A 15000-nucleotide genomic window follows, 5' to 3' on the forward strand; every position below is an offset into this window, starting at 1 on the left:
GATATAGTGAGTCTCTTACCACTCCTTATCCCTCTCATCTTCGTCCAAAGGCCCGTGAGCGCATTCTGGATAGAGTTCACTGTTCCCGTCGTGAACGTCTTGGATATGGTTAGTCACTGACTTCCACATAGCCTCCACCATGTCCCCATTTCCCTATGGAGCAGCAGCAGCTATCCAATATAAGTGGTTGACTTCCTCCACAGGCCAGCGTCTTCACAGTCTTTTTGTTTGGCTAGTGCGTCGATTTTCTTTCCAATACCTTAAATTTGAAATGATATTTTCCGCCGTTAAAGAAATATTGACAATCAAGTGCATACACCAGTGCTGCTTTTCCTTTTTTTTTTGAAGGCATAAAATTTCACTTGCCTTTAGCAATATCCCAGATATCATAATAATGAGTTGTTCCATTTGGTTTCATGTGGTTTCTTGTGTAGGCAGCACTTTGGCGATTTCTGTCGGCTATGATGACCTCTAGTTGAAGATTTTTGCTGGCCAAAAAATGCACCATACGCAATAGTCCCTCGTGCTCACACCAAGAACTGTTTCGTACCTCGTTAGACCAAATAAATAAATAAATAAACCCAGCAAAATCAGTGAAGAGTTTGTGTTGTAAAAGGGTGACTGATTTAAGTGAAATAATAGGGAACACTTACTTGAAGAAGTTAAACATCCAACACCTTGTTTACCCGCTGTTCAATGACTGTAAACGCCCCATACTTCGCGCAGTGACCCAGGCTATCTGAGCAGCCATCCCCAGAAAGCACCAGCCCTCCCTCAAGATTGGAAAGGCTAGCAATAACTTTGTCCTGCTCCTGCTTCCACATTGTTACCACGACAGGTATTAGATAGTTTTTTTGGTGCTTGTGGAAGGTCTGACAACTAAAACACTGCACCTTTAGAATCTTTAGCATTGGGAGTGTCTGGGATACCATGCTTCCAGAGTAAAGAATGGCTGCAGACAGTAAGAGATTCCCAGCAGGTATTCTCAGTATGTTGGGCTGGCTTCTCCAAACTCTGGAATGGCTGCAGGTAGTGCACTTTTGGGTAACATGGATCTGGGTCCCTATGATTTTTGATACCTCTGCAGTGGCAAGCTCACTACAAAGTGGGCAAGCCTCAAACAACTGCATGAAGTTAGAATGGAACACAATTTATTTATTTTTCTTCTTTGGTTTCACATCCTCATGTTTGGTAATGAAAGTTCTGTGTGGAAAAAAAAAAGCATAAATAATAATGATAATAATAATAATAATAATAATAATAATAATAATAATAATAATAATAATAACAATAATAATAGGAAGCAAAGAAAAGAACATCGGAGAAAATGAAAGCGGGGAATGAGTACTTTACTTGGATTGGTTATTTTGAGATTCCTCAAAATGATCTTCCATTTTATCAAAAGACAAATCGGACGGAGGACTATAATCCACGTCTCTCTGATCGTCCATATGGCTTTCTCCTACATTCTTAGGACGGCTGCACATGGGGGTAGAGGTCGATGGTGGGACCAGCAAATCACACTGGGTTTCGAAATCTGCTGTATGGGCTTCCACTTGAGTTTCTGGGGACATAAATATGGTTTTCTCAGAATCATCTGTAAAATTCCCTCATTAATAGCTAAATCTTAATGGACGTACCCACACTTTTTATAGCCTTTCATTCAGTGTTCAAGAATTCCCAATCAATTTTGCATTGAATTGCCATATCCTTGAACCATGGTCCTGTCGTTGGAGCAAGTCGAGGTTCCATCGAGTCATCAGACAAGAGGGCCATCACTTCGTTTCTGACACATTCTTCGGGTGCCAGTTCATGTTGTGGCATTAAAGGTGCTGTTACGGAATTGGATGAAGTCGCTTAATCCTTCACCAACTGATTTTATAGAAGAATGAAAGCGATTCTTTTACAAAAATAAATTAAGTACAACCTTTTTTAAAACCATTTTCTTAAAACTTTCCACTTACCCTATTAACCTTCAGTTTTTTAAGGGCTCTGCTCGTTCGTGGCTTTTTACCAGATGTGCCCGCTAAAGGTTGCCTCTCTTCACTTACCATAGTCCGTTTACGCTTTGTGGACTCCACTGGCTGCTTTACTGGCGGTTGTGGCTGAATTGTCAGTACAGCAATTGGGAGCAAATCCCTCTTTTTTTTTTAAAGCCCATTTTTTGCATGTAGGGGCTCTCAAAGCAGTAGGGTGTAAAGTGAGTGCTACAAATTATTGAGTGTTTTGTGAGTCCTTTAAAATCAGCTCACTTAACTTGTACAAATTTAGTCCACTGTCGCCTTAAAGTCAAATCGTCTGGAAACTTATACGTAGAATGCCCAGTTTTGTTTGAGTTGCTACAAAACTGAACAACACACTGCTTGGAATAAATGAATATATTTGCCTGAAGGTCGTGGAGAAATAATTTTCATTTCCAATCGGCAAAGGTTCCACCAGTGATGTCACAGTGAAAATGTCGCAATCAAAATGGCGGACGCTTCGAACTTCAAACAGGTTTTTCTATGTGAAAACGAGCTTTCTTGGAAAAAAGAATAGCACTTTCATTGTGCTGGAAGTGTGTTCTTATTAACTGTGTAAACAGAAAAAAAAGAGTTTTGAGGTTTACATGCCCTTTAATCAAGATAATAATAATAATGATAATAATAATAATAATAATAATAATAATAATAATAATAATAATAAGGGCACTGGAGTAGGACAGGCTAGCTTGAGCCTTAGCCTATTTTGGGAATGTGGCCGCTCCCACCAGAGTCTGGGGTAACACCTTTGGCAAGTGTTAGTAACCCCTAAGCCACCCTAGTTAGGGTAACAACAAAGAGGCAGGAGGGACTCCTAGCCTTGGATGGCAACCCTCCTAGGAGAAGGGAACTCCGAGAAACAATCCTCCCTAGCTAGTGGGTGAAATAGCAACTCTTCCAAAATGAAGATGAATCATGAAAATAGAAACATAAATGGCGTAAAGGAGACCCAAGCTCCAAGTGAAGGTGTCACGCCCGGCAGGGTGTCTGGGGAACAGCAGCCAGCACCAGGTCGTTATCCAGCCACTGCTAGAACAAAATGGACCAAGGCAGTAAAGAAACTTGTCATGATGTGCTACATTATGAGTAATCCTGGTATCAGAGGGTACTGAAAACGAATGATTAGCAAGTGGAAAGAAAACGGCGGATTTGAGACCAGCGAGCAGAGGTTAGCTGATCAAGCAAGAGCAATTAAAGTAAATGGGTGGTTGACGGAAATGGAGATTGAAGAGATGAAAAGGGAAGCGTTAGTTAACAGTGAAGGTGAGGATGAAGATGAAGCGCTTGGACTGTCTGGTGTGACGCTAGAGCACCAGACAAATGCTGACAGTGGTGAGGAAGATGCATTTGACAATATAACTGAAAATGTGACAGCAGATGTACAGACCGAGCAACAAAGGGCAAACATTATTGAAGGGCTTTCTGATGAAGAAAAGGACATTTACAGGAGAATTATGGAAGTAGTCAATAGTCAGGAAAGAAAAGGCTTACCGTCATTGTGAAATGCAAATAGGAAGAAACTGAAAGAAGAAGTTAAGAAGGTAAATGGGGTACTGGAAAAAGTTGATGTAGAGGATATAACTGCTACTAACATGCTCATCTATGCTGGAGCAGTGGTTGTTACAGAAAGGTTAGGACTGAAGACTGGGAAAAGGTCTCAGAAGCGGGAGTCTTTGTGGAAACGAAGGCTGGAGTCTCAAATCAAAGACATGAGAGCTGACCTAAGCAGAGTGGAGTCTCTCTTAAGAGGGAAAACAGTTAAAGAACACCACAGGTGGCGACTAGAACAGAAGTATAAGCTTGCAAAGAATGGCCTCAAGCATGTCCATGAAGATCTCAAACAACGACTCATTGCCAAGTCTAAAAAGGTGCAGAGATATAAGAACAGGAATAAGCAGTTTGTATGAAACAGAATGTTTGAAACGAACCAACGAATATTCTACGAAGAGCTCAACGGTAACAGTAACAGTTCCCAGGTGACACCTGACCCTGAGGAGGCCAAGCAATATTGGGATGGCATTTGGGGAGAAGAAACCACATATGAGAAGGAAGTAGAGTGGCTACAGAGGTTGAGGGAGGAGATAGAGCCCCTTCAGCAAGACAATATATGTATCAGTGTCGAGGCAGTGACGCAATTCCTGAAGAAAGTACCAAACTGGAAAGCACCAGGGCCTGACCTAGTGCAGGGTTTTTGGTTAAAGAATTTCACATTCCTACATACGTGTATTGCAAACAACCTTCAGTCATGTTTAGATACTGGCATTGTCCCAGACTGGATGACAAAAGGCAGAACGATACTCATCATGAAAGACCCAGAAAAAGGTGCAGCAGCAGGAAACTACTGCCCAATAACCTGTCTACTGGTAATGTGGAAACTGCTTACTGGAATAATATCTGACAAGCTGTATGAATTCCTTGACACAGGAAATATTCTACCTGATGAACAAAAAGGCTGCAGGAAAGGGGCTCAAGGGCCCAACGACCAACTGTTCATTGATAAAATGATCTTAAAAGAGAGCAAAGCGAGGAGGAAGAATCTTGCCCTAGGATGGATCGATTATAAGAAGGCCTATGATATGATACCCCACCCATGGATTCTAGAGTGTCTTGGCCTTGTGGGCATAGCCCGAAATGTTGCGAACATGTTGGCCAACTCTATGAATGGTTGGAAGACAGAACTTACATCAAATGGACAGAGCCTTGGAAGTGTGGACATAAAAAGAGGTATCTTTCAAGGGGATTCCTTGTCTCCACTACCGTTCGTGATAACAATGATCCCTCTCACCCTCATCCTCAGAAAGTGTGATGCAGGATACTCTTACAGAAATAATATAAAAATCAACCATCTCCTGTTTATGGATGATTTGAAGTTATATGCGAAAACTTCGAACCAACTAGATTCGCTAATACAGACTGTGAGAATATTCAGCAGCAACTTTGGGATAAAATTTGGAATTGAGAAGTGCGCAGTACTGATAATAAAGAGAGGCAAGATAACACAGTCAGAGGGCATCACACTACCTGATGACACAAACATAAGATCGTTAAAAGAAGGTGAAGGGTACTAGTACTTAGGAGTACTGGAAGCTGATGTAATGTTACACAGGCAGATGAAAGAAAAGATCAAGAAAGAAAATCTACGGTGCGTCAGGAAAGTTGCACAGACCAAATTAAATGGGGGAAATTTGATGCAGGCAATAAATACGTGGGCAGTATCATTCATTAGATATGCTGGGGGGTTAATCGAATGGACGAAACAAGAGTTAAAGGAGCTAGACCGCAGAACAACAAAATTACTAACAATGAACGGAGGCCTGTACCCAAGAGACTGTATTGCAAGAATCTACGTCCCAAGAAAGCACAGTGGTAGAGGACTCATATCAGTAGAGGACTGTATAAACCAAACAAGGGCATCATTGGAAACATATGTCCAATCGAGTGAAGAAGAACTGTTGAAAGCAGTTAGGGCAGAGGTCAGTGGAAGTCAGGAAACGCTAACCAGTTTTAAAGTAAGAAGAAGGGCTGAAAACACCCAAGAATGGAAAGAAAAGCCACTACATGGACAATTTGTAAGAGAGACTGAAGATCAGAGTAATGAGGAAACATGGAGCTGGCTGAAGCGAGGAAGCTTTAAAAGAGAGACAGAAGCACTAATAATTGCTGCACAAGATCAAGCATTACGGACAAATTATATTAAAGCAACCATTGACAAATCCCAGATAGATGCTAAATGTAGAATGTGCAGAGACAAAAATGAAACTCTAAGTCACATCGTCAGCGGTTGTTCAAAATTGGCACAGAAAGAATACAAGAAAAGACATGATAATGTGGCCAGGGCGATTCACTGGGATCTGTCGGGAAAATGCGGGTTCCACCGGAATGATAAATGGTGCAATCACGTACCTGAGAGCGTACAGGAAAATGAGAACTACAAACTCCTTTGGGACTTCAGCATACGGACAGACCATAACATCAAGGCTAGGAGGCCAGATCTAGTGCTTGTTGACAAAAGCAAGAAAAGCTGTCATATTATAGACGTGGCAATTCCAGAAGACAGTGGAGCAAAAGAAAAGGAGGCCGACAAGGTTGAAAAGTATCAAAATCTGGCCAGAGAATTGAGGAGGATGTGGGAAGTGAAAACCAAAGTCGTACCAATTGTATTGGGGGCTTTAGGAACAGTGCCATTGCGACTGAAGGGCAACTTAATTAAAGGGCATAGGAGTAGACACATCAATTACCTTAATCCAGAAGTCTGCATTGCTGGGATCAGCAAGGATACTAAGAAAAGTATTGGAAATGTAAAGGACAGGGAAAAGAAATTTACCAGCTGTTAAAAACTTAAGCTGAGCAGTAATAATGATAATAATAATAATAATAATAATAATTCGTCATTAACAGTGCACCCTACCAATCACCATAACAGGTATAACAGTTAGAGCACCTAAAATGTCATAAGGGCTGTAACTTGTAGCACCTGTTACATGTGAACTCACTTGACATTGTGAATGATCAAAGTAGATAAACTAGAGAGGAAACTATATTAAGGACGTTCGCGCCAAAATCTTCCTACGGTGAGATTTTCTTCATCTCTCGCCTAGAGTTAGGTCATAAAGTACTTACTCCAAGAATATAAAAAAAATTGGGGGTCACCGACTTTGTTTCGGAGAAAATGGCAGTGGAAAAATGCCTTAATTTCGATAAATCTGTTATAATAACGAAAGGGAGCCTCATCTGGTCATCCATCGAAAATCCTAAAAATAAACAGTTAGAGTGAAGGTTTCCGTGCATAGATTTTTAGGGGTGGGATTTTAAGATAATTTCATGCCGCTAGGGATGTCGTAAACAGTAGAGTTCATCCTGGACGAGCGTTTTCGTAACCTCTACCCGTTGCAACCACTACCGGCATTCGATGGCAGGAGGAAAGAAAATTTAAAGAAAAGATAACTTCTTACGGTGAGATTTTTTTCATTTTATCATATTTTGTAGATAGTAAGTAGAGTAAGTGACTCATGATTAAAAAAATAGGGGTCACCGATGATCCAAGGGAGTAAACTCGATGTGATTTTATGAAGCTCTTGGAAAACTTCGTTTGTCACGTTTTTGCTGACCTGTCAGGGAAGGACTGGAACCCAATAGAGGATCGATCGTTGAAGGGATGAAAGGTTTTTACCCCAAAGCAAAGCTTTCTCGAGCACAGCAACGAAGTTTTAAGCAGTCGTCATCTTCATTTGGTTAGTGTTTTGTATGATATTTCTCCATTGCCGTCATGCTCGTCTTCTGGAGTGTGGTTTTTGTGAAATTTAATCCCTGGTTTTTTCCACGCAGGTCCGCACTATTCAAGCCGACGAGGGCGAAAATACTGCTCTATTTTCACGAAAGTAAAGGAAAAGAACTTCAAAAACATGCATTCATTTTGAACTTAAGTTCGTAGGGTAATAAAAACATTAAAAAAAAAAAAACAGCCCCATTAAATTTACGCAACGGTTCGTCCTCGAGTTTTCCAGACTTTCAGCCACTACTCGATCAGCAGCTACCATTTAAAGAGCTTTTCCATCCTCCCGCTCACTTCTCTTTAACGTTTCACGATAATTCGGAAATAAATGTGCCATTCTTTTGCCGGCCTGGAATTTTTTCCCCGGCGTTTTTGTCGCCATGTTATTTTAACTAATGCTTGAACAATATTTATGAAAGTCAAGTAGACTAGTGCACGACTGATAAAAACAACGCAAACATCAGTCGTGCAGTAGTCTACTTGACTTTCCTAAATATTTTTAATCAATTTTGACTGATCACGATCTTATCTTATCCAACGCTGTGCAAGACTTATCGTCCATGGTTTCTGCAAAGGTTTTCAAACCTCAACTTCACTAATGCTCGAAGTAATGCATGACATGTTACAGTCGTGTTACCTGCGCAGTTATGTTGTGCACAAACAATTAGCACGAACGTCCTTAAATGCTTTAAGGGAAGTTACAAGTGAAACTTTAGTTGCAACTCTGAGCCTGTAACCAACTATATTTACTTTGGTTGCACACGACAATAAGTAAAATGAAGTTACTGCAGTAATAAAACAAATGTTGTTATTTGCATCTGCTTATACTTACAGGGGTGAATAAAATATGTATATTCCTGTCTCTTTTTTTCAACAGCACTTTGAGGAGGAGTCATAAAAACTTGAATCAACACTCTCTGTATCCCCATCACTGTCATCTGCAGATGGTAGTTTACAAATCCTCCTCATACCCTCATATGTGACGTAACCATTTCACGTATTGCATTAGGGCCCAATCCACATTTCTGAAACACAAAAACTTCAAGGATCCTTCACCTTCAGTTAATCTCCTTACAAACAAAGTTTAAGTACTTTTTCCCGGTTGTGTGGTCTAAAGGATGGGACGCTTTTGTCATATGTTCATTCTTTGTTGATTTCTGCCAGCACCATTTTCTTTGTGTTGAAAGTAGTCCAAATAAACAATGTATAGCATGCATTTGTTCAGCAGCAGTTAGTATAAAGGTGAAAACTTATTAACTTACAGTAAAAATGAACATTTTCATAATTTGACCGTAACACTTGTCAAATTAAGTTTTATTAATGTACTCAAACTTGAAAAACTTAATCCTTGCCTCAATAAGTTTTGCAATTAGGTTAGACCCCTAGCGTACTGTGTGTTGTAAACACCCCTGTCTTCACATGTTAAATTCTTCTTTTCTAGGTGGGTTAGTAGCCTGTCACGTGTCTCATATCTCGCACTCTGACTGAGTTGGGTCTGGTCTTCTGTTTGACAAAACATTAAATGCCAATTATTTAGTTTAATGTACTATGCAAGGTCTGTGGTCCCCAGGGGTGGGAATTTGACTTATAATGGAGATCCAAAGGGGAGGAAATTGACATTTGAAACCTGAAAATGTCAAATTTCCCATGGAATTTCCCCCCCCCCACCCCATCCTAGGGCAAACCATTTCAAGATAGCAATGGAATCAACAGCTTATCAGAACTCACACAAAATACACCAGGAAAACTATCCGTAAGAGAACTATTTTTGTTAAGAAAAGAAAAGAAAAGAAATTTATTTGCCACAACTTAAAATGTTTCCACCTTCCATTTCTATTATCTCATACAAGCCTATACTTAAATCCCTACAAAAGAGCATAACTCAAATGATCTTATTGAAGTGCATACTCAAATAACCACTTTTTGACCAATAAACGCCCTCTCTAAGTCATAAGACAATCGCAGGCAAGTAAACAACTAAGGTTTTATCTTATAGCAAACTAAGAATTTTCCTTTTTTTCCAATTGTATGTAGGCAAATTTTTCCATTGCCTCTTCGGTTCGAGCCGTTTGTGACAAGAGAATTGCGCCATCAATTTCTTTGTCTGCAAATTTCTCCCCAACACCATCACCAAAACGCTGCACCACCCAATCTTTCACTTCGATGACAGACCACTCTGAGAAAATGAGAAAATTTGTTATTCTGTGAGTCAGGTGATATTGCTATTTGTAGTTATAGGAATTAAACAAGTAGAGCAATTACTAACCAGAAACAGGTTTTTTCCTTTGACTCGTACTTTCAAGCTGACTTTCGCGGGTTTCCTCTTCACTCGGTGAAGGCGACAGCAAAGCATTTTTGCGGGCTTGTTCATTTTTTGGCGGCAACTTTCGCTTTAAGGACTGGGATAAAACTGACACTGTTAACTCGTCTGAGTCATTATCAATCTTATTGTCTAAAACAGTGTCCTTGGAGGAGAGGAGAAGAGTTAACGAACGAGAAGGCAGCCGAGGTGAAAATGGCATAGTCAAACGAAGATCTCTCCCCTTTGACACCTGCCTGGTCGAGGTACAGATGAAAAAGGAAACAGCTTGGGCAATGCTAGACTATAGAATACGTGGACAGAATTCTGATTGGCAAAAATTTCCCGCTTCTATGTTTTGGGCTTCTCATTGGCCATTTTCGTATTCAAACCCAGTCTTTGTCAGCAGCTTGCAATTATACGTAAACTGAACTAGTTAATTTGTGAGGGGCCACTGACCTCTTTTATTACTGGCTCATACAAGACCACGATCATGGTGGACGATCCGGCGAACTATCCGGCCGACCAGGATCTTTTTCCGTCTGCGCTTTGCAATTAAATGAAAGATGTTACAATTGAACCCACTGGGAACTCGGAAAAATCTGAGCCCCAGATGGGATTCGAACCCACGACTCTCCATGATCCAGTACGGATGCTAATATGTGTTAAAAACATTCTCTCACATTCGCTCACTTTGCAATTGCCCGCAAAAGTCTGTGGCCCATGTATACTGCCCTTGCAGAAAGTGCAAAGGAAAAGGAGTTAACAGAAGGACCCAGCTTAATCATTTTCGCATGCAAGAAGAGATGTTCAAATTATTGGCAGAAAGTAAAAATAGCCAGAAACACCAGAAGCTGCAGAAGGGGCTTGAAGATGAAGACGTCGAAATGAGCTGCAAAAGTAACCTTCTTTTATTTTTTAGGTCTTAGGTTAAGTTGAACGTATATAATAGAACTATGGGAGTAACTGCAGAATATCCTGCCACTCGAAGTTGTACCCCTTAAAATCGGGATACTTGCCTATGCAATTTGTGCACGCTCTTTCTTTTTTATGTTTTAAGAACGAGAAATAGACACGATACGGGGCTACGTGACTACACGGCTAGGGGGCTACGTGGCGAAGCAGCTAGGGAACTGCGAGACTAATTTAATATTAGTTTTGATATTTATTCACAAGAAATGCTAACATGTTTGTCAACAAGAACTTAAGGTGCAAACTGGAGGAAGCGGAAGTGAGTGAAGAAGGAAGGTCGCTCACTTCCGGCCGCCTAAATTCCCCCCCCCCCTCCCTCCCTTTTCACTTTGCATTCACTCCAATGATCAATGGTCGATAGAAAGACCCACTGCACTATTCTTATTTGCAATAGTAAGTTATTAATAAAATGAAAAAACTGCACAATGAGGATCTCAAAGAACAAAAAACTGTTATCTCTTTACATGAAGTGGTCCACAATACTATGATACCTGAATGATTGCAGAAATGAAATTGAAATGTCAGTGTTTTTGTGTTTCTAGTCCTTTCTAAATGTCTGGAAACATATCTTCTGGAATGAACTGTGCATCAATTAATGTGCGCTTGATTGCAATGGAAATACTCTTGTTTGTCGCTTGGTGATAGGGTGAACGGTATTCGGTTTGATTGCAATAGTCTGTCGGCCTTGGAACTTTATCTGGATCTTCCTTGACAAAGACAGTGACTGGATTTGAAGAAAAACGAACACACACTGAGCAAACCTTACCCAGACCAGATCCTTGGAGATTGTTTATTGCATGGCTGAATTCAGAGTTGGCAATATCATGAAGACGACATGGTCCCGACTGCTCGAAAGCTCTATACGTTAGTAGTGGTCCAGCAAAAAGGAGAAAAGCGGTTTTGATAAGCATTACTGTGGGTTGTCCGTTGGTCTCATCAATCGTTGGGGATATAAGGTCATTCAGGAACTGTTAAAACATTTTTCTTTATTTTTTTTATTTTTTATTTTTTATTATAAGTACTTTATTTACCAAACAAAAGTACGTTACAATACTTACTTACAATTGTGCACTTAGATAAATGTTCCTGTATTGGCCATTAAAATGTTTCTATCGATTACACATATTAAAACTAATGTATTACATTAATATACATATAAGGCTGATAGGAGGGTGGCACTATCATGTCAAACTTCTATTTCAAGCTGCATAATAAATTTAGATATAAATTCAGAGGTGTCTGTTTTCTTTTGCATTGATTTACATCCATAGTGGTACTGCTTTACATATAACAGAAGAAGACACAAATCCTTGGTTTGCTTATTGGAGAGATTGAAAGCTGGGGTTGGTAAATTGAGAAAAACTTGAAGCGGCGTGAGTTTAATATTGGTTTTGTAGGATATATTGAACCACTGAATGGATTCGTCACATAAATTCAGAAAAGAACAACATTCAAAGAAAGTATGTTCTATAGAATCGTTTTCGCCACACATATTACAATCAGTTATCCCAAAGCGTGTCAGTTCCTTGTTAGTGACTAGTATTCTGTGTAGCAACTTAAAATAAAATTGTCTTAGCTTATTATCTCGAGTGATTTTATAATTGCTTTCAATACATTGCTCCCACTTGTCAGCGACCACAGTACAATGTTTTCGCCATGTTGTAACCGCAGTAGGTTCAATACTAATATTCTCTGTAAACAGTTTGTAAAACTGCTTGCACGAAGTTTTCTTTAAGTTTAAACTAACATCTTTAGATATCTGAAAGTCGACATTTTCAGAAAACGAGTTCAGTTTTCCAAGATCTAAATGAGTGAAGGCGTAACTTTTCAGAGACGCTGGAATGGCTGTAATGATTTGGTAGTATTGCAGAAAATTAACCTTGATGTTATATTTATTACTGAATTCTTGTGGAGATAGATAATTCCCTTGATTGTTTAGCAGATCTTGCACAAACAAGACATTTTTATCACGCCAAGATTTCCAAAACACCGATTTGTTTTCAACGTTGATATCTTTATGATTCCATAACATAAATTCGCGCTGTAGTGGATCTTCACAGTTGCTACGCAATTCTTGAAAGTATTCAAGTAGTTCCCTATAAAATAAGGGAATTTTCTTATCTAACTTTTCGACACTGTAATTGCAATTAAGTAGGAACAAGAGTCCACCATGTTTTTCAAAGTGAGAGTTGGGAATTGCTGTCCAAGTGTCATGTGGATTACTTAAAAGTCTCCCTATCCAACAGAGGCGTAGCGCTTTAATGACAGTCCGAAAACAAGGAAAATTTAAACCGCCCTTAGATAAGGGACGGAACAGAACCTGTCTCTTTACCTTATCACACTTATTCTTCCACAAAAACGCAAATAATTTCCTCTGAGTCTGTTGGATCGCTGCTTCTGGGACAGAGAGCATTGAAGCAGTGTAAACTAGTTGAGACAAACCTAAGGATTTTGTAAGCATTGTTCTTCCAAAGAGAGTCAGATCGCGCGACAGCCATATATTAAGCTTGGTTTCCATTTTCCTTATTTTAATAAAAAAATTATTTTTGTTATTGCTAACTGCGTCGTGGGAGAGAAAGGTACCCAGAAATTTAATAGGTTCTTTTGGGCACTGGAATTCTAAAGGCATTGACTTGTTTTTGCTTGACGAACCAATCCACATGGCTTTAGTTTTCTTTTTATTTAGTTGCAATCCGGACAAAGCTCCAAAAGAGTTAACTATATTCATAGCCTTTCTAAGAGATATGGTATCTTCAAGAATTAGGGTTGTATCATCCGCGAACTGTGAGATCTTGGCATTTTGTCCATCCGGAAGGGGGATGCCCCTGCAGAGTTCATCTTGGCGTATTTTGAGGGCTAACAATTCAACTGATAAAACAAACAAGAGAGGGCTCAGAGGGCATCCTTGACGGACGCCACGTGAGACTTGGAAATAGTTGGTCATAAATCCAGCATTCAGCACGCCACTTTCAACATTGTTGTAAAGAATGGATATCCATTTCCTGATATTTGGACCAAAGTTGTATAGTTCAATACACTTGTGAATAAAATTCCACTCAATAGTGTCAAAAGCCTTTCGAAAGTCAATGAATAGAAGGACACCTGGGAGTTTTTTAGCATCTGCGTATTCTATGATGTCATTCAAAAGACGGACATTTTGTCCAATGAATCTACCTTTAACAAAGCCTGTTTGATCAGTATGTATGAGCGAAGATAAAGTTGACTCAATTCTTTGTCCAATAACTTTTGCCAAGATTTTATAATCAACATTAAGTAGAGTTAGTGGACGCCAATTAGACAGCTCAATGAGACAACAGTCGTCTTTAGGTATTAAACAGATCATACCGCGTCTTTGTGAGATTGACAATTGACCTTTAGAAAAGGCTTCATTATATGAATTAAGGAGATGCATGCCGATTAGGTCAAACAAATTTTCATAAAACTCCTTTGAGAAGCCATCTTCACCAGGGGATTTATTGTTTTGAAGAGATTTTAGGACCCCTTTAATCTCATCAAGTGTAATTTCGACTTCAAGAGCCATTGATTGTTCTACAGACAATTTAGGAATGACTAAGTTTTCCACAAAGGTGTTAAAGTTCTCCCCGAAGTCCGTGAGATGAGAGCCAGATAATTTTGTTTCAAGTAGAACACTATAAAAGGACTCTATTTCCTTGTTTATTTGCTTCATGTCCGAAACAATTTCGCCATTCACGAGTTTCAGTTGAGCTATAGTCTTCTTCTCAAAATTGCGCTTTTCCAAGTTGAAAAAATATCTGGTTGGTTTCTCACCTTTTGCAATCCAACGGGCTTTTGAGCGAAACATAGCTTCCTTACCTCTTTTTTCGTACATATCCTTAAGTTCAGTCTTAATGGATTCATACTCATCTAACAATACTTGGTTGAAATAGTCACCTCCATGACACAATTGGTTGTCCAGAGCATCAAGCTTCTCTTGAAGGTAAGTCTCCCTATTTTTTGATTCCTTACGTTTAGCTTTTGAATACGTTATTGTTTCAGTACGAATTTCCATCTTAATAAGTTCCCATAAGAGTTGAAGACTCTCAACTTCTTGATACTTAACTAAAACTCTCGGAACACATTCCGTGATTATTTCGATGTAATTATCATCCTCCAATAAAGTATTATTGAATTTCCATGTACCTAGACCTCGTTGGTACGCATCATTAATTTCTAAACTCAAAAAGATGGCCTTATGATCTGGAGCAATTGAAGATCGAATTTCAGCCTTCCTTATGTTTGGCTTTAATGCCTGTGAAATAATGAAAAAGTCAATTCTTGATTTAAGAGTAAGAGGTTTTGATTCGTAAGTAAACACTTTTCGCTTAGGATGTAAGGCCCGATAGGCGTCGACAAGACCTAGTTCATCCATAAAATGAAGAAGAAAGTTTCTATAGTTCGTCCCAAACCATGGGCAT

General features: G+C 39.5%; 1 protein-coding gene and 1 pseudogene across 1 annotated transcript; one reads left to right on the forward strand and one right to left on the reverse strand.

Annotated features, from left to right (window-relative positions):
• Positions 1-1130, reverse strand: part of LOC138002444 (uncharacterized) — a 1670-nt pseudogene extending 540 nt beyond the window's left edge.
• A 3986-nt stretch (positions 1131-5116) lies between these two features.
• On the forward strand, positions 5117-6355 carry LOC138002445 (uncharacterized). The gene has a single exon (XM_068848483.1). The coding sequence runs from the start codon at positions 5117-5119 to the stop codon at positions 6353-6355; it is 1239 nt and encodes a 412-aa protein (XP_068704584.1).
• The last annotated feature ends 8645 nt before the right edge of the window (positions 6356-15000 follow it).

This window comes from Montipora foliosa, chromosome 5, assembly GCF_036669935.1.
Source record: "Montipora foliosa isolate CH-2021 chromosome 5, ASM3666993v2, whole genome shotgun sequence".
In the NCBI taxonomy this organism is placed as follows: Eukaryota; Metazoa; Cnidaria; class Anthozoa; order Scleractinia; family Acroporidae; genus Montipora; species Montipora foliosa.

Coding starts and splice junctions, on each gene's coding strand:
- LOC138002445 (XM_068848483.1), top strand. CDS start 5,117: ATGTTACACAGGCAGATGAAAGAAAAGATCAAGAAAGAAAATCTACGG.